General features: G+C 43.8%; 1 protein-coding gene and 1 long non-coding RNA gene across 10 annotated transcripts in view; one reads left to right on the plus strand and one right to left on the minus strand.

Annotated features, from left to right (window-relative positions):
• The window catches only part of dock6 (dedicator of cytokinesis 6), a 152,200-nt gene that overhangs the window by 107,171 nt on the left and 24,693 nt on the right, over positions 1–20,336 (plus strand). For all 9 annotated transcript variants that reach the window (XM_078531490.1, XM_078531492.1, XM_078531491.1 and 6 more), the window contains 11 exons: positions 176–358; positions 1,788–1,914; positions 3,475–3,559; positions 7,908–8,004; positions 8,614–8,748; positions 9,215–9,367; positions 12,347–12,505; positions 13,320–13,420; positions 13,551–13,743; positions 18,068–18,211; positions 19,721–19,852. In XM_078531490.1, the coding sequence (XP_078387616.1) occupies positions 176–358; positions 1,788–1,914; positions 3,475–3,559; positions 7,908–8,004; positions 8,614–8,748; positions 9,215–9,367; positions 12,347–12,505; positions 13,320–13,420; positions 13,551–13,743; positions 18,068–18,211; positions 19,721–19,852 (1,509 nt within the window). The remainder of the gene's footprint in view (positions 1–175; positions 359–1,787; positions 1,915–3,474; positions 3,560–7,907; positions 8,005–8,613; positions 8,749–9,214; positions 9,368–12,346; positions 12,506–13,319; positions 13,421–13,550; positions 13,744–18,067; positions 18,212–19,720; positions 19,853–20,336) is intronic.
• LOC144668978 (uncharacterized) overlaps positions 559–20,336 on the minus strand; it is a 139,277-nt gene continuing 119,499 nt past the window's right edge. Inside the window, exons 2-3 of the long non-coding RNA XR_013573573.1 lie at positions 12,428–12,566; positions 559–843 (exon numbers count right to left, since the gene is read on the minus strand). This is a non-coding gene — a long non-coding RNA (uncharacterized LOC144668978). The remainder of the gene's footprint in view (positions 844–12,427; positions 12,567–20,336) is intronic.

Below are 20,336 nucleotides of genomic sequence, written 5' to 3' on the forward strand. Positions count from 1 at the left end.
AGTAATAACATTTTCTATTTCAGCCAGACTCCCTGACCTTTTGTGATACTAATTTACTAGCCCTACTGCCAGCAGTCTGAAAACAGTCTGTACCATTTGCCCAACTACAGACATGACTGCTGTAATACGTACTGAAGCTGGAACAGTTGTAATGCAAATTTCTCTGTCTTTGTAGCCCAGCCGGCAGTATTCCACCCTGTCGGCCGAATCAAGTCGCATCCTTCTCATCTGTTTCCTCTGGGTCCTAAAGAATGCAGATGAGGAGATCCTGCAGAAGTGGTTCACAGACCTGTCAGTCTTCCAGCTAAACCGACTGCTAGATTTGCTGTACCTCTGCATATCCTGCTTCGAATATAAGGTAAGCACACGGAGCTGCGGGGATATGGGGCCTGTAATGTGTGAATGGATGTCTGTGACTACAGTTCAGTTTCAGTAATGGCCCTACGTTTCTTTTGCCAAAATCTGATATGTGGTTCGTTAAATGTGTGTTGTATTTGTTTTCTCCCCTTGACTCAGACATAGCATAGACAATTGGCAAGCAACAAAGATAGCATTTAGATAGCACCTTTAATGCATTAAACATATCACAAGTCGTGTAATCAGGCAAAATTTGATAAATGGTTTGCTTATGATAGAGCACCATGAGCAGGTTTGCTGTGGGAAGAACTGGAAAGTTAACTCAAACATAAGTAGCTTTACTTTAAATAACTAAAATAAAGGCTGTTTGACTGTAACCATCAGCAATCAGTATTATGTTAGGGGTCTTTGACTTCTTTCAAATCCCTGCTACTTCTTCATTGGTGTTGTACCATCAAACTCATGATTTTCTGTGGTCCCATCTATCTAAAAGATAAATGTTGTACCTTATCCATACAGAAAATAGCAACAATGAGTCTTATTTACCATAAGATCTAAGGAGTTTAGTATTTTTAAAATTTATTTTCACCGACTGATACCAAAGGTTTATTCGTATAAATGCATCCTGACCAAAGTTAGACTCCGATCATTCCCACAGTGGGTTTCTGAAAAGCTAAAGATAGCTGCTATACGTGTGGATTATGTATGTTTGTGTCAAGACCTGAACCTCTTCACCCTCTGTACCTCTTGTTGTAAAAGCTTTTGAATGGAATAGTCTCAAGATTGGGATCGTGATCCACAGATTACCTTAAGGATCAGAACTTCTAGATTTTGTGCCAGATCCTTAATTTCCTCTAAAAATTGTCAGGTTTTAAAAGCCCACCAAGTCATTACTTAATCATTGCCTCCTGATGTACCTCTCTTTGTCTTCACTGTTTTCCCTTGCTATGCCCTATGCTGCAAACTATGACATTTTACATATATTTCTTAATAAAGTAATTGAGATTTTAGTCATTCCTTTAGTCTATGGTGTGGGGAAACCTCTCAGTTAGATCTGGCATGAGACACGTGTTTGTCATTCTGTTAGCATTTGGCTCTGTTTTCTGAACAACATTCAAATATTTAAATGTATGATCATAAAATCCTCTTAAGGACCTAGAAATAGAATTGAGAATCTTGCAGACATTAAACAGCCACTCTGCTCTCAGATTTGCAGTGAATCTTGTCTGTCTAACTGCATTGATAGGCGGCAGGTCTGCTTTCTGGTACATTTGCTCACTGAGTGAGAGCTGATGGGTGATATAGTCCACTGGTCCGCTGTCTCTTCATTTCTCTATTAACATGAGGCAAGAATAAGACAGGTTGCCACGAGAGCAAAGGAATCTCACCATTAAACAGCTTTCAAGTTGCTATTGATTTGTTGGTTTCAGGGTAAGAAATCTTTTGAGCGGATTAACAGCCTGACATTTAAGAAATCCCAGGATATGAAAGCACGACTGGAGGAGGCCATTCTTGGGACAGTAGGAGCTCGGCAAGAGATGGTGCGCCGGAGTCGAGGTATGCCAGGCTCTGTTTAAATTCTCTCCCATTAATCTGCATTTGAGCATTCGCTTATTAACCTGCCACATGCAGACAAAGATAGCAATTTTGTGCCTACATGTTGTTTTGTTGGGTTGGAGCTTCAGATCAATCTACTACCTCCTTAAGTCATGAAAGTCCAAACTCTGGCTGCGGTAAAGTACCTCAGGCACTGGTTGCTTTTCTGTGCCTTAGGTGGCTATTGTTCATGTGTGAGACTGGACAAGTGAGTATTTTTCACTCAATGCCTTCATCCAGCCAGTTCAAGTAAAGGTCACTGGTAGCCATGTAGCAACCTAACCTGTTTTCCTTTCTGTGGCACAGACTCACTGAGGCTATTGTAGCACACCAACTGGGATCAGGGAAATAAACCTGAGACCTACTGAATTACTTAGCTGCTTCAACACCTTAACCATCCAAGCCTTTGGAGAGAGGACGGGGTAGTTGATTGTACATTAATGTCACATACATGCAAATCCGTGCACACTCTCACTCAATCCAAGTTCATTCTCTCTTTGGCTAGAAGAAGCCAGAAGTGCATCCTTCCATCTCTTTATTCAGACCTTTATTGGAATTTAAGTGGATGGTAACAGCAGGTGTTAGTGCTGTAATGTATGGGCAAGCTGTAAATAGGATCTTCAGTTAGTATTCCCCAAAGTTGCCCACCATCTACAAGGCACAATCAGGAGTGTGATAGAATACTCTCCACTTGCCTGGATGAGTGCAGCTCCAACAACATTCAAGAAGCTGGACACCATCCAACTCAAAGCAGCCCGCTTGATGGGCACCCCATCCACAAACATTCACTCCCTCCACCACCGACGCACAGTAGCAGCAGTGTGTACCATCTACAAGATGCACTGCAGGAACTCACCAACCCTCCTTAGTCAGCACTTTCCAAACCCACAACCACTACCATCTAGAAGGGCAGCAGACAAATGTAAGACCACCACCTGGAAGCTCCCCTCCAAGCCACTCACCATCCTGACTTGGAAATATATCATCGTTCCTTCACTGTCGCTGGGTCAAAATCCTGGAACTCCCTCCCTAACAGCACTGTGGGTGTATCTACACCACATGGACTGCAGTGGTTCAAGAAGGCAGCTCACCACCACCTTCTCAAGGACAATTAGGGATGGGCAAGAGATGCTGGCCTATCCAGCAATGCGCACATCCTACGAATGAATAAAAAAAACATGAGTTTGTGACATTTACTGGTGGAGTATCAGTTATCAAACGGCAGCTTCTGGTCTCCATTCTATGATGCCTGGACAGCTGAAAAAAGAACAGAGTTGCTGAAGACATTCTGAGCTGGAGAATGGGCATATATTGCATAAAGTAAAACACGAGGCACTAACTGCTTACTACAGTCAGTTCATAACCCGCTGTTTCAAACTAGAGTTATCTCAATCATTATTGTAACCACTATATGGTTCAGGTGGGCCACCCATTTAAGAGTGTATTTTAGATGAATGTTCTGTTTTTGGTTTAAGTACAGAGACAATTAATCAAAATCTAATGTTCTCCAATCTGTTGTAGAGAGGAGCCCATATGGAAGCCAAGAAAACGTTCGCTGGCGAAAGAACATCACTCACTGGAGGCAGAATGCTGATAAGGTTGACAAGTATGTGGCTGTTTTTGCAGAATAGGAATATTGCACATTCTCCCATCCCCCACACCTCCCCACAATTATCAGTTCAATTGCATCCCTGCATAATCTCACTTTAGAATAAATAAATTTCAGCACAGAAAGAAGCCACTCATCCCACAAGGTCTATGCCAGGACAATTCCCAGTCTACACAGATCCATCTTTCCTACTTTTTACCCATTTCCTTTAATGTTTTACCAATTCAAGTATTAACCTACTGCCCTCACAACTATTGTGATTGACATGGCCTCATTAGGCACTTGTGGTAGACTTTTTGTATAAGAAAGCCCCTGAAATGGAGCATAAACGATTAGGCCAAAGAGCCGTTTCTGTGCTGTATATCATGTGGAACTTCCAGTTTCTGCTTCTAATAGAACTAGGACCAAACTAATTATTATGACACCGCAGATGGTAAATGCTGAGCTGTTCAAATCCCAGAGGGAAACTTGAAACAACTGTCATAACCAAATTTTGTAATTTGTAGGTTTCGAGATGCAGGCTTTGAATTCAGTTTTAATAAGACCACCGAGTCTCAAGAGGTTTTTATAAAACTAAATTAAACATTTATTAATTAAAAGATTGTAAGCACATACATATGCCTACAAACTACTACTATAATAATCCCTAAAAATCCCCTAATTGATCTGACTCCCAGTTACACCCCTGTTAAGGCAGTGGTAAAACATAGATTTAAACAGACCCCTGGCAAAGCACACTCCGGATGGTTGCATTCAAAATGAGTTTCTTTCAGTTCTGGGTCCTTGCAGATAGCGGCTTGAGGCTTACAGGCTGGAGGCTTTAGATCTTAGACTCCCTCCTCTTTTACCAACAGCCTTTTCTTCCTTTATATGTATTTTCCTCTTTGAATGCAAATTCTCATTGTATCACTAGGTTTTTTGAACTTTACCTCGTCGAACTTTGAACTTTGAAATTTGAACTTTATATCGTCTTGACATTAATACAAAAGCAAACTACTGCAGATCCTGCAACTCTGAAATAAGAACAGAAAATGCTGGAAATACTCAGGTTTGGCACCATCTATGGAGAGAGACACAGTCAACATTTCAAATCACAGACCTGAAACATTAACTCTTGCTGTATCTACAGATGCTGCCAGACCTGCTGTGTATTTACAGCATTTTCTGTTTTTATATCAGTATCAAACTAATTCAACTGTGGCCCTATACGGAGAGAACTACCTGATAGCTACCCCAGATACTAATTCAAATTTGAATCAGAACAGCATTGGTTTGCAAATAAAAGTGCAATTGTAGTTACCCAGAGCTCTGATCAGACTGCACCTGGATGATGCTTCAGTTCTGCCGAAGGGCCATGAAGGCTCGAAACGTTAACTGATTTCTTCTCCGCCGATGCTGCCAGACCTGCTGAGTTTTTCCAGGTAATTCTGTTTTTGTTTTGGATTTCCAGCATCCGCAGTAGCTTTTAGCTTTTTGTTTGCACCTGGATTACTGCGTGTGGTTTGGATGCCCCCACCTTAGGAAGGATACACTGTCCAAGGGAAAGTCTAAGACAAGACCTGGAATGAGGAGTCCCAGTTATGATGATAATTGATAAGCTTAGGTTATTGTCTTTGGAGAAAGGGGTTTGAAGTTAACAGATTGAGGTATTTAAAATCACAAGGGGAATTGCTCTAGATTGTGTGCTAGGAAATCTAGAACAAGTGCATAATCTTATAATTCAAACTCATTGTACTTTCTGACTCCTAACTGTGTAGCCTCTGGCCCTCCTTCACCAGAATACCTTTGCAGCCATCAACGGCTCCCTTATCTCCGCTCCCTTATCTCCACTCCCTTATCTCCACTTGTGACATCTGTGCGCCTAACAATGCCTGCATGCTCTCCTATCTTTGCTTTTTTATTCTTTCACAGGATGTCATTGTAGTGGTGAGCTGTCGTCTTGATGAAGATACACCCACTATGCTGTTAGGGAAGAAGTTCCAGAATTTTGACCCAGTGACGGGGAAGGAATGGCAATATAGTTTTAAGTCAGGATGGTGTGTGGTTTGGAGGGGCACTTGCAGGTGGTGGTGTTTCCATGCATCTGCTGCCCTTGTCCTTCTAGGTGGTAGAGGTCGCAGAGGGTGGTAGAGGTTGGAAGGGGCTGTCGAAGGAGGCTTGGTGAGTTGCTACAGTGGTTCTTGCAGATGGTACACACTGCTGCGTCAGTGACAGAGAGTGAATGTTTGTGGATGGGGTGCCAGTCAAATAGGCTGCTTTGTCCTGGATGGTGTCGAGCTTCTTGAGTGTTGTTGGAGTTGAATTCATCCAGGTAAGTGGAGAGTATTCCATCACACCCCTGACTTTGCCTTGTAGATGGTGGACAGGCTTTGGGGAGTCAGGAGGTGAGTTACTCTTCACATTATTCCCAGCCTCTCACCTGCTTTTGTAGCCACAGTATTAATATGTCTGGTTCAGTTCAGCTTCTGATCAGTGGTAACCCCAGAATGTTGTTAGTTCCTCATTATGGTCACTCAAGTTTAACAGGTGCAAAGTTGAACATATCTGCCATTCGATTGACTTAATGCTCAAATCCGATGATGGGTAACTATCAGTCCTCACTGTCCGATACCAAAACCTTGCCCCCTGTTCTAGGAACATTTTTGAAAGCAAAAATAACCTCAGCTTCATTACTAACTGTCTCCCTGAATTTCTCTATCCTGCTGCCTCCACTCTTGCCTCCAGCAAAAAGTGCAAGAAGCTTATGGATTTCTTTGTCACAAAGATTGAGACCATCCATTCAGCCGCCTCTGCTGTTTGTGCCCCAAGCCCCTGCTTTTCTTTGCCCTAGATGCAAAGTCAATTAGGATATTTAAAAGGAAAATAGGTAGTCATTTTGGAAGCACAGATATTAAGGAATATGAAGAAATGGCAAGCAATCAGGATTGTAAAGAGCAATTGTAGCTAACAAGATGCTGGAGTAAGCTGGATGGACAAAATAGATTTCTAACAATAATATAAAAACAAAAAACTACTGCGGATGCTGGAAATCCAAAACAAAAACAGAATTACCTGGAAAAACTCAGCAGGTCTGGCAGCATCGGCGGAGAAGAAAAGAGTTGACGTTTCGAGTCCTCATGATCCTTCAACAGAACTTAAAAACCCCAACAACTCATCGACACCAACACCCATCTAGGACCCTCCACCCCTGCCTGTCCCTCTGTCCCCACCCCATCTTCCAATCCCAGCCCCAGCCGTGTATTCACTATACCCCCTGACCTTCCCCTCTCCGATGCTGAACGTTCAGTGCTCAGCAAAGGACTTAGTTTCATACCCTTACGCCCTCATCTCAATGAATTTCGAGCTCGGCACGATGCTGAACTCTTCTTCCGCCGTCTTCGTCTCCGTGCTCACTTCTTTGGGCAGGAGTCCTCTCCCCGTTCAACGAATCCTTTTACCCACCTCCAATATTCTCCCTCCACCTGGACCCCTCCCTCTGGATTCTTACCTTCTCTTGATCTTTTCATTGAGAACTGTCAGCGTGACATTAGTCGTCTCAATTTCTCTGCTCCTCTCACCCATTCTAATCTGTCTCTCTCTGAACTTACTGCACTCCGTTCTCTCAGGTCCAACCCCAACATTGTCATCAAACCCGCTGACAAGGGTGGTGTTGTTGTCTGGCGCACTGACCTCTACCTCACGGAGGCTGAGCGTCAACTCGCAGACACTTCCTCCTACCTCTCCCTGGACCATGACCCCACCACTGAACATCAAGCCATTGTTTCCAGGACTGTCACTGACCTCATCTCCTCTGGAGATCTTCCTCCCACAGCTTCCAACCTGATAGTCGCCCAACCTCGGACGGCCCGCTTCTACCTCCTACCCAAAATCCACAAACAGAACTGTCCCGGCAGACCAATCGTGTCAGGCTGTTCCTGCCCCACGGAACTCATTTCTCGTTATCTTGACTCCCTTCTCTCTCCCCTTGTCCAGTCCCTTCCCACCTACATCCGTGATTCCTCTGACACCTTACGTCACATCAACAATTTCCAGTTCCCTGGCCCCAACCGCTTCCTCTTTACCATGGATGTCCAATCCCTCTACACCTCCATCCCCCACCAGGATGGTCTGAGGGCCCTTAGCTTCTTCCTTGAACAGAGGCCCGAACAATCCCCATCCACCACTACTCTCCTCCGTCTGGCTGAACTTGTTCTCACACTGAATAATTTCTCCTTTAACTCATCTCACTTCTTTTTTAAAATAGATTTCTCTTGTTTCTTATTTCCTGTTGGCCAATTGGTGTGTCCATTTGGGTCCGGTAGTTTGACACTGGCTGATGCTTTACTCTCTCTTTCCCCCCTCTTAGGACAAAGGCTGAAATGGAACACGATGCCCTAGTAGATGGGAACCTGGTTACTGAAGCTAACCTCGTGGTTTTGGACATACTTGAAATCATTGTTCAGGTAAAGAAATAGAGTCTATTGTGTCTGAGCTATTAGCTAACAAGCAGTAGTAGTTCCACCATGGCTAGCTTCTGGCAGTGCTGAGATAAGAATCTGAAAGGCTTGAGTTACATGAGAGTAAAGTCAATCAGAGAACAACTTTCATATTATAATGTCAGATGGCTGAGAACTGTTGGCATCACAGCTGGAGAACAGAGCAGCTTGGCATTTAGGGTAGAATGGGTTGTTGTATTTAGTGAACTGTGGCTTAGGTTATGAAACTGAATGGTTTGGAGCTTACCTGTGAAACGATGGAGGCTGAAAGCCAGTGGTCAATGTCTGGAAAGGTGGAAGGAATGAATTCTGAGTACTTATCATGGATAAGGATGAATTGAATGATTTCAGGAGCATTGAGTAAGCATGGGTAGGTTAGGCTGGGGACAATTAAATGAAGAGATAAGAACAAGGTAGATAACATACATATGAATTACATCAAAACCGTTGTGGCAACAAACTAATAAATAATTGAATTGGGTTGCAACCAACTGAAATGGGTCCAGTTCAGAAGTGTTTGGAACTGATGGTCAGTGAGCAGTGCCTCTTATATTATTTGTATTTTCTATTGCACAGACAGTTATGGTGTCAGAGTCTAAAGAGAGTGTATTGAGTGGAGTGCTGAAGGTCATTCTACACGCTATGGCCTCTAACCAGAGTGCCCTCTTCCTGCAGCATTGCTTTGCCACCCAGCGGGCACTGGTCTTTAAGGTAAGCAGCCAAATAACTTCTATTCCCCATCACTTTTCTGGCCTTAGCACCTGTAAGAACCATGTAAGGCCCAAAGCCAGGGGACCTTCTGATTTCAATCCTCCTTTTGCCAAGTTCAGGATGTAACCCTGCCAATGAGCATTGTCACTTGTGCAGTGCTAGGCAAGATCTTCATTCTATACATCTTTAAGCATCATGAAATTTGTAATAAATTGTGTCATGTAATGTGCCATTAGCTGGAATTTTTTGTTTCATTCAATAAAAATAAATTACTTCTTTATTTGAAATATCTCTTAAACCGGCAGAAATCAGTAGCATTTTTCACTGAACAGTTTTCTCTGGTTAAGTTATTTCCCCATTCCTGCGACAACACCCTGTGTAGTTGTGGCTCAGTCCTGTGTTAGAAGGTGCTAAGCTGATTCCCTCGTTCTGCTGGTTGATTGGTCTTCTGATTATCTCTGTGTAGTTTCCTGAAATGCTATTTGAGGAGGACACTGAGCTTTGCGCTGATCTGTGTTTAAGACTTCTGCGACACTGCAGCAGCAGTGTGGGAACCATTCGAGCCCATGCCAGCGCCTCACTCTATCTCCTGATGAGGCAGAACTTTGAGATTGGCAATGTAAGTACATCCTGTGTCTTTTCTATATGTAACATTGGGGAGTGGGCACTGATGATAAGGCAGTAATCTGGGTGGTATGGTGGGGTAAAACACTACACTCATGCCTGGATCCTGGGTTCATGTTCATTCTGACATATTAAATGAAAGTTGCCTCTATCTACTCGTAAAATGGCTTCTGCTCACTCCACTCAGGCCTAAAGAACAAAACTGCCCTCTGGCATTAAATTGACAGTCTCACTTAGGCCATAAGGAGGGGCTGATGTATGAAATATCAAAAATGCAATATTAGCATAGCAAGGAGTGCACTTCTGTTGTTGAGATTAGTTCACACTGTTCGGACAGTGTGAAGGTGTTAGCGATAGCTTAGTGTTAACACTCTTGCCTGAGTCAGAAATTTGTGGGTTTAATTCCCAGTTCAGAAACTTGAGCTCAAAATCTAGGATGACACTTCAATGCAGCACTAATGGAGTGCTGCACTTTTGGAGGTTCTCTCTTTTGGATGAGATGTTAAACCAAAGTCTCGTCTGCCTTGTCAGGTAAAAGGTCCCAGGACATGTTTGGAAGAAGAGCAGAGAAGCATAGTGATATTGTCACTGGACTAGTGTTCCAGAGACCAAGGGTAATGCTCTGGGGACCCGGGTTTGAATCCCATCACAGCAGATGGTGAAATTTGAATTCAGTAAAAATCTAGAATTGAAAGTCTGATGATAACCATGAAACCATTGCTGATTGTCGTAAAAACCCATCTGGTTCATTAATGTCCTTTAGGGAAGGAAATCTGCTGTCCTTACCTGGTCTGGCCTACATGTGACTCCAGACCTACAGCAATGTGGTTGACTCTTAACTGCCCTTGTTCAGAGGGCATTTAGGGATGGACAATAAATGCTGGCCTAGCCAGTGACGCCCACGTCGTATAAACGAATGAGGAAAAAAAGTTTTCATATGGCTCTTCACCGTCAGGTCAAGGACCGTATGGATGAGACAGATGTGCAGATGTGATCACGCTGAAGGATTCACTACTGCAAGATTACCAGACAATTATTTGGTTTATTATTCTGGTAACATTCTAAGGCAGGTATTTTTCACATTTATTTCCAAGGGAAACCCTACCCGTATTGTCTTAATGACAGATGTCTGCTGGTTCACCATGTTTGTTGTCATGTTTCCAATAAGTGCGAGATTCTAGATTAGTACTCAACATGTAAAATACTTCAACTAAATGCACTGAATGCATGAGGTGACCATGAAAATGCACTGTGACTATTCGATCATGAATTATGTACTGGATGTCCAAGATGGAAGATTAATTGTACATTGAGTAGCCAAAGTAACCATGTTTGGTACATTAAACTTCAAAATGGAGACCATATATATTGGATTACATAGGATATTGGATAGGGCAGTTTTGTGCTCTGGGTCCATGAATGAAGAGAGCAGAAGTAATTTTACATGTAGATAGAGGCAACTTTCATTCAGTATGTCAGAATGAATAGTTCCAGACATGAATATTACCCCACCATACCACCCAGATTACCAACCAGCCAATGCTTGACTCCACTTGAGCCTCCACTCATCTTCCCTCATCTAAATCTATTCGCGTAACCCTCTTATTCCCTTCTCTTTCATATGCTAGTCTAGCCTTCCTTTAAAAGCACCTATACTATTTGTTTCAGCCACTCCCTGAGTTAGAGAATTTCACACTGACACCACCCTTTGTGTAAAGAAGTTTCTTCCGAATTCCCTATTGGATTTCTTGGTGCCTATCTTAAAATGATGACTTCTAGTTATGATGTTCCCCATAAGAAGGAACATTCTCTCTGTGTCCACACTATTAAAATTTTTCATAATTTTAAAGAACTCTATTAGGTCACCCCTAAGCCTTTTTCAAGAGAAAAGAGACTCACCTTGTTCATTCTTTCCTGATGTGTATACCTTTGTATTTTTGGTATTACCTTGTAAATCTTCTATGCACCCTCTCCAGTACCTCTATATCATTTTCATATAATGACAACCTGAACTGCACACAGTACTCTTAAGTGTGGTCTAACCAAGGTTTGATACAGTTTCAGCATAACATTCCTACTTTTCAATTCTATCCCTCCAAGAAATAAATCCTCGTGCTTGGTTTGCTTTTTTAAGACCTTGTTAACCTGTGGCGCAACTTTTAGTGATTGATGTATTTATACTTCTACTCCGAGATCCCTTTGTTCCTCAACCCCACCTTGACTCTCACCTTCCAAGTAATAAGTGACCTCCCTATTCTTCCTACCAAAATATGCTACCTCATATTTATCTATGTTGAATTTTATTTGCCAATTATTTGCTCATTCTGCAAGTTTATTGATGTTCTTTCTCAGATGTCTACTGAGTGATGATGAATTGTGTGCTGAGTAGGCGAAGTGACAGTAGTGTGCTCACTGGGTAGGCTGCCAATAATTCTTATATTGAGTGACCAAGTTAATGATGAATGTAGATTGAGTGGCCGGTTGATGATACAGTGTGTTTTCAAATAGAATTGTTTTGGTTTTCTGGTGAAGTGATGAATTGACCACAAAACTGGACTTGTTAAACATAAATGAATTCTCGTCAGTCCAAGTCAGCAGGGGGCTTAGTTTGAATTGTGTAGTCCTGTTGGTTAGACAGGAGCAGTAACACGGGGAAAACTACACAACTCTTGGAGCTCAGTGGTCACATAATTTTCACCAATGGCGGTTTATTGATACCAGGCTACCTGTGGGGACACTGTACAGGTCAAAATGACCTTTATTCTGCAACAGAGGCCATTGTTCTGGTAAGAACAGAAAAAAGAAAGTCATCCCAGAATTGTAGTTTAACAAAATAAACTAACCTTGACAGTCCACTCTTAGTGATTGTATGTACACCGGCTCTTGCACAACATTTATTGGGAGTTTGTCTTGGACGCAACATATGTTAAACTCGAGTCGAATGAAACTGAACCAGAATTCTGTCTTTCTTTAGAACTTTGCCCGAGTGAAAATGCAGGTAACAATGTCACTGTCCTCATTAGTGGGGACTTCCCAAAACTTCAACGAAGAATACCTTCGCCGCTCACTGAAGACCATTCTGACATATGCTGAGGAGGACCTGGAACTGCGTGAGACCACCTTCCCTGAGCAGGTAGAACACTTCTGAGGCATAAAATGGTGTTGCTGTAAATACCCAATAAGTCAGGCAGCATCTGTGGAGAGAGAAACAGAGTTAATGGTTGCAGGCTGATGACATTTCATCAGAACTAGTCCCCTAACCAAAGAGGAGTTAGAAAAATTATTTTCAACAAAATCCAGTAATCAAATAACAAGCCAGACATCAATTATTCTACTAAATATACAGGTCACAAGGACCAAAACAAAAGGGTGATGGCAATAGGAAATTTCATTTTTCTTATCTGAACAGAAACCTGCCATGTTAGGGCATCTTAACCTCCAGTTTGATCTGCAGCCTATCACTGACTAGGAGGAGCCCTGTGTGTCCCAGAGTGGAATGAGCAAAATGTTTTCCTTATCAAAGCTTTGGAAGCCAGTCCGAGCTGCTGGCCATTACCTGGAGATGAGGAGACCCAGCTAGGTGGGTCTCTGGGAGAGAAATCTGTTAAATATACATCAAGACATATTTAAGTTTATGTGTATAAACTGCCGTTTAATAGTATAGAACTTGGATCTTACTAAAAAGAGAGATATGTTGCCGAAGCGTTTCATCTTTGCACTCACAACAATTTGTACTTGCATTGTGATTATTTGAAATTTGGCATTCTTGCCTTTGCCCTGATGAGTGCAAAGGCGAAAAGCTTCGGCAACATGTCTCTCTCTCCAGCAATATTGAATGTATATAGTTCTAAATGAAAGCAGGTGGAAATACTTCTCTTTCCCTTATTATTTTATGGGTAGTTTGTATGATTTAGGTGTGACTGACTGTGCTATTTCCTTCCGTTCAGGTACAAGATCTGGTGTTTAACCTGCACATGATCCTCACAGATACAGTGAAGATGAAGGAACACCAGGAAGATCCGGAAATGTTGATGGATCTGATGTACAGGTAAGGACATATTTCCGTTCTTTCACTGATGCTTCGATTTTTTTTTTTGTTGCTTGCTCCCAAGAAGGTTAAGTGTTGAAATGCAGCCCACGAACCAACTTTGGACTAATACTGTATTCTGATCTAATAGAATTGCCAAAGGTTACCAGACGTCACCGGATTTGCGCCTGACCTGGTTGCAGAATATGGCAGGGAAGCACTCTGAGCGGACTAACCATGCCGAAGCGGCACAGTGCCTGGTGCATTCTGCAGCTCTAGTGGCAGAATACCTTAACATGCTGGAAGACTGCCGGTACCTGCCAGTAGGCTGTGTCGGTTTTCAGGTAAGAGGGTGGGGACTCTGTTAAAGTTAAAACAGAAATGCTCAGCAGGTCAGGCAGCATTTAAGGAAGGAGAAAGAGTTAACGTTTCAGATTGGTGGCATATCAGAATCTGTCATCCAGTTCTGATGAAATGTCATCAATCTAAAACGTTTACTCTGTTTCTCTCCCCATAGGCGCTGGCTGATCTGTTGAGTCTTTCCAGCGTTTTCTACTTTTATTGCAGATTCCCAGAATCTGCAATATTTTGCTTTGTCTTGGTGCTTCCGAGCTGATGGCTCGCATGACCCAGGAAAATGACAGAGAAGGGTAGATAAATCCCCAGGGCAGTCACGCTCACCTCACCTCGGGAGTTCAGCTCTTTTGTCCATGTTTGAACCAAGGCTCTAATGAGGTCAGGAGCTGAGTTGCCCTGGCGGAACCCAAACTGGGCGTCATTGAGCAGGTTATTGCTAAGCAGGTGCTGCTTAATAGCACTGTTGATGACCCCTTCCATTACTTTATTGATAATCGAGGGTAGACTGATAGGGCAGTAATTGGCCGGGTTGGATTTGCCCTGTTTTTTGTGTACAGGACATACCTGGGCGATTTTCCACATAGCCGGGTAAATGCCAGTGTCGTAGCTGTACTGTAGCTTGGCTAGGGGCGTGGCAAGATCTGGAGCACAAGCCTTCAAAAACTTGGCAGATGGAATATAATGTGGGAAAATGTGAGGTTATGCACTTTGACAGGAAGAATAGAGGAACTGAATGTTATTTAAATGGAGAAAGACTGCAGAAAGCTGCAGCACGGAGGGATCGACATAGACATAGGAGCAGAAATTTGGCCATTTGGCCCATCGAGTCTGCCCCACCATTCAATCATGGCTGATAAGTTTCTCAACCCCATTCTCCCGCCTTCTCCCCGTAACCTTTGATCCCCTTACCAATCAAGAACCTATCTATCTCGGTCTTAAATACACTCAATGACCTGGCCTCCACAGCCTTCTGTGCAATGAATTCCATAGATTCACCACTCTCTGGTTAAAGAAGTTTCTCCTCATCTCTGTTCTAAAAGGTCTTCCCTTTACTCTGAGGCTGTGCCCTCGGGTCCTAGTCTCTCCTACTAATGGAAACATCTTCCCCACGTCCACTCTATCCAGGCCTTTCGGTATTCTGTAAGTTTTAATCAGATCCCCCCTCATCCTTCTAAACTCCATCGAGTATAGACCCAGAGTCCTCAAACGTTCCTCATATGTTAAGCCTTTCATTCCTGGGATCATTCTCGTGAACCTCCTCTGGACCTTCTCCAGGGCCAGCACATCCTTCCTGAGATACAGGGCCCAAAATTGCTCACAATATTCTAAATGTGGTCTGACCAGAGCCTTATAAAGCCTCAGCAGCACATCCCTGCTTTTATATTCTAGTCCTCTCGAAATAAATGCCAACATTGCATTTGCCTTCCTAACTACTGACTCAACCTGCAGGTTAACCTTAAGAGAATCCTGGACTAGGACTCCCAAGTCCCTTTGCACTCCAGATTTCTGAATTCTCTCCCCATTTAGAAAATAGTCTATGCCTCTATTCTTCCTACCAAAGTGCATGACCTCACACTTCCCCACGTTGAATTCCATCTGCCACTTCTTTGCCCATTCTCCTAACCTGTCTAAATCCTTCTGCAGCCTCCCTGCCTCCTCAATACTACCTGTCCCTCCACCTATCTTTGTATCATCTGCAAACTTAGCCAGAATGCCCTCAGTTCCTTCATCTAGATCATTAATGTATAAAGTGAAAAGTTGTGGTCCCAACACTGACCCTTGCGGAACTCCACTAGTCACCGATCGCCATCCTGAGAAGGACCCACTTATCCCCACTCTCTGCCTCCTGCCAGACAGCCAATCTTCTATCCATGCTAGTACCTTGCCTCTAACACCATGGGCTCTTATCTTACTGAGCAACCTCCTGTGCGGCACCTTGTCAATGGCCTTCTGGAAGTCCAAGTAGATAACATCCATTGGCTCCCCTTTGTCTAACCTGCTCGTTACCTCCTCAAAGGATTTGGGGGCCCTCGTGCATGAATCACAAAAAGCTAGCATACAAGTTCAGGTAATAGGGAAGGCAAATGGAATGTTGACCTTTATTTCAAAGGGAATGGACAATTAAGAATAGGGAAGTCTTGCTAAAACTATACAAAGCACTAGTTAGACCACAGCTAGAATACTGTGAACAGTTTTGGTCCCCATATCTAAGGAAAGATATATTGGCATTGGAGGCAGCCCAGAGAAGGTTCACTAGGTTGATCCAGGGTATGGAGGGATTTTCTTATGAGGAGAGGTTGAGCAGGTTGGACTTCATTGGAGTTTAGAAGAAGGAGAGGTGACCCATTGAAACATAAGATTCTTAGGGGGCTTGACAGGGTAGATGCTGAGAGGTTGTTTCCCCTTGTGGAAGAATCTAGGACCAGAGGGCATAATCTCAGAGTAAGGGGTTGCTCATTTAAGACCGAGATGAGGAATTTCTTCTTCAGAGGGTAGTGAATCTGTGGAATTCTTTACTGCAAATGGCTGTAGAAGCTGGGTCGTTAAGTATATTCAAGGCTGAGATAGACAGATCTTTAATCAGTAAGGGAATTAAGGGATATGGGGAAAAGGTAGGAAAGTAGAGTTGAAGATTATCAGATCAGCCATGATCTCATTGAATGACGGAGCAGACTCATTGGGGCTGAGTGGCCTACTTCTGCTCCTATGTCTTATGGTCTTATTATCAGGGCCCATAGCTTTTGCACTATCCAGTGCCTTCAGCCATTTCTTGACATCATGTGGAGTGAATTGAATTGGCTGAAGACTGGCATCTGTGATGCTGGGGACCTCCAGGGGAGGCCGAAATGGATCATCCACTTGGCACTTCTGGCTGAAGATTGTTGTGAATGCTTCAGCCTTATCTTTTGCGCTGATGTGCTGGGCTCCCCATTCATTGAGGATGGGGCTATTCTGGAGCCTCGTCCTCCAGTGAGCTGTTTAATTGTCCACCATCATTCACGACTGGATGTGGCAGGACTGCAGAGCTTAGATCTGATCCATTGGTTGTGGGATTACTTAGCTCTGCTGATCACTTGCGCTATATTCTCGTGAAGGCGGGACTTCGTCTCCACAATGGTGCAGTGGTTACTCCTACCGATACTATCATGGACAGATGCATCTGCGGCAGGCTGGTTGGGGAGGATGAGGTCAAGTATGTTTTTTTTCCACCTCTTGTTGGTTTCTTCACCACATGCCGCAGACCCAGTCTAGCAGCTATGTCCCTTAGGACTCGGCCAGCTCGGTCAGTAGTGGTGCTATCGAGCCACTCTTGATGATGGACATTGAAGTCCCCCACCCAGAGTACATCCTGTGCCCTTGCCACCCTCAGTGCTTCCTCCAAGTGGTGTTCAACATGGAGGAGCACCGATTCATCAGCTGAGGGAGGGCGGTAGGTGGTAATCAACAGGAGGTGTCCTTGCCCGTGTTTGACTTGATGCCATGAGACTTCATGGGGCCTGGTGTCGATGTTGAGGACTCCCAGGGCAACTCTCTCCCAACATATACCACTGTGCCGACACCTCTGTTGGGTCTGTCCTGCCGGTGGGACACGACGTACCCAGGGACGGCGATGGTGGTGTCTGGGGCATTAGCTGTAAGATCTGATTCCGTGAGGATAACTGTGTCAGGCTGTTGCTTGACTAGTCTGTGAGTCAGCTCTCCCAATTTTGGGACTAGCTCCCAGATGTTAGTAAGGAGGACTTTGCAGGGTCGACAGGGCTGAGTTTGCCATTGTCGCTTCCGGTGTCTAGGTCAATGCTGGTGGTCTGTCCGGTTTCATTCCTTACCTACATTGGCTCCCTGTCAAGCAACGGTTTGAGTTAAAAATTCTCACCCCTGTTTTCAAATCCCTCCATGGCTTCGCCCCTCTCCAACGTCTGTAATCTCTTCCAGCTCCACAACCCTCCAAGGTACCTGCACCCATCTAATTCCAATCACTTTGAGAGTTCCTGATTTTAATCACTTCACTATTCACTTCACTGAAGGCCCTGCCTTCAGTTGCCTAGGCCCGAAGCTCTGGAATTCCTTCCCTACATATCTCTGCCTCTCTATCTCGTTTCCCCTTTAAGACACTCCTTAAAACCTCCATCTTGGAGCAAGCTTTTGGTCATCTGACCTAATATCTCCTTATGTGGCTTAATGCCATATTTTGTTTTACAATGCTGCTGTGAAGTGCCTCGGGATGTAAAGGCACTATACAAATACACATTGGGATCAAAAATCTGTTTCACTACATGTTTATAATTCTGTGCTTTTTTTTCTCCCCCAAAGAACATATCATCGAACGTTCTTGAGGAATCAGCTGTATCAGATGATGTTCTTTCTCCCGATGAAGAAGGTATTTGTGCTGGGAAATATTTCACGGAAGCTGGCCTGGTGGGATTGCTGGAGCAAGCAGCAGCCTCCTTCACAATGGTATAAAAATAAGTTTCACTTCATTTTCACTCTTTTTGTTTTTTTCTTCTTTTTTATTATTTACTCGTTCATGGGATGTGGATATCACTGTCTAGGTCAGCATTTATTGCCCATCCCTAAATGCCCTTCAGAAGGTGGTGGTGTGCCTCCTTCTTGAACTGCTGCAGTCCAATTGGTGTAGTTACAACCACAGTGCTGTTAGGAAGTGTGTTCCAGGATTTTGACTCAGTGACAGTGAAGGAACGGGGATTATAGTTCCAAGTCGGAATGGTGTGTGACTTGGAGAGGAACTTGCAGATGGTTGGGCCTAGGACACTACCCTGAGGAACTCCTGCAGCAATGTCCCAGGACTGAGATAATTAACCCCCAACAACCATAACCACCTTGCTTCGTGCTCGATATGACTCCAATCAGTGATGAGTTTTCCTCCTGATTCCCGTCGACTTCAGTTTTACTAGGGCTTCTTGATGCCACGCTTGGTCAAATGCTGCCTTGATGTCAAGGGCAGTCGCTCTCACCTCACCTCTTGAACTCAGCTCTTTTGTTCATGTTTGGACCAAAGCTGTTATAAGGTCAGGAGCTGATGGCCCTTGCGGAACCCAAACTGTGTGTCAGTGAGCAGGTTTTTGCTGAGGCAGTACCACCTGATAGCACTTGTCGACGACCCCTTCCATCACTTTGCTGATGATCCAAAGTAGACAGAAGGGACGGTAATTGGCCAGGTTTGATTTGTCCTGCTTCTTGTGGACAGGACATACCTGGGCAATTTTCCATATTGCCAGATAGATGCCAGTGTCGTAGCTGTACTGGAACAGCTTGGCTAGGCATACAGCTAGTTCTAGAGCAGAAGTCTTCAGTGCTATTGCCAGAATGTTGTCAGGGCCCATCGCCTTAGCAGTATCCAGTGTCTTCAGCCCTTTCTTGATATCATGTGGAGTGAATTGAATTGATTTAGATTTTAATTAATTGTATTTAAGTTCCACCAGCTGCCATGATGGGAATGAACCTGTGTCCCCAGAGGAACCTGGATTACTAGCCCAGTGCCTCCCCCTTTTTAGGCCCAACTCCACTCCACTTACTCTGACTGTACGTTTGGGGATCCCTGTCCTGTACCTGCAGGCATTTGCTGTCATTATCAACTGAATCTACACCCTTCAGGCCCCTTCCTTCCCATAGGTACTGTTAAAGCTACCAGCTCCTTCCATAGGAGTGTAATGTACAGTGGGGGAAAACCTACCTGTTACACTGTTAGTCTCCTTTGAGGTAGCATATCCTTGTGACATGAAATACTTGTGCTATAGGGCCAAGCTGTAGCAGTGTAATGAAGATCTAACTTAACAGCAAATCTCCTGCACTGATTTCTTTCCTCATTAGAAAACAGATACCTGGAGGTTGTTGTGTGCCTAAGGATGAATCACCAGAGATGACGCTACTCATAAATTTGGACTCGTGGAGCTTTCCATCCTGCTGTTCAGTTTTAATGTTGATTGTGAATTTTTTTCCTACTAGGCTGGGATGTATGAAGCTGTAAATGAAGTGTACAAGATCCTGATCCCAATCCATGAAGCCAACCGGGACAGTAAGAAACTGGCAACAATCCACGGAAAACTGCAGGATGCTTTTAACAAAATTCCTAATCAGGTATTTTATATCAACCTAGTAGCTGTGTTTTGTTCAGTAAATGGAATGTGTAAAATAAATAATTCTAATTTACTCGATTGAAGACTTATACAGTGTTTGCTGGGAGAGCGGGGGTGGATATCCTTATCAACCATTTTGGTCAAAAGCCCTCCACGTTAAGCACCCATTCCTCCACGCTCGACTCTGTAAGCAAAGAGTCATAGAGAGTCGGGTGTGGAGAGAAGACGGCCTGTTCCCAGGACTTGTCAATGCTGCTGTTCAGTTGGCTGCAATGTAACCTTATTCTTCTTCCACCACCCTCACTCTGAGATGGCATCTCACCTGTGCCTTAGTCACCACCCCAAATTCATCTAACTTTATCACATGATGTGTAGCAAAACGTCCCATAGCCCTTCACTGAAGGGTTATCAAAGCAAATTTGACCACAGACCACGAGATATTGGGACACGTGAGCAAAAGCTTGATCCAAGAGATAAGTTTTAAA

The sequence above is a fragment of the Cetorhinus maximus genome, chromosome 28 (assembly GCF_964194155.1).
Source record: "Cetorhinus maximus chromosome 28, sCetMax3.hap1.1, whole genome shotgun sequence".
In the NCBI taxonomy this organism is placed as follows: domain Eukaryota; kingdom Metazoa; phylum Chordata; class Chondrichthyes; order Lamniformes; family Cetorhinidae; genus Cetorhinus; species Cetorhinus maximus.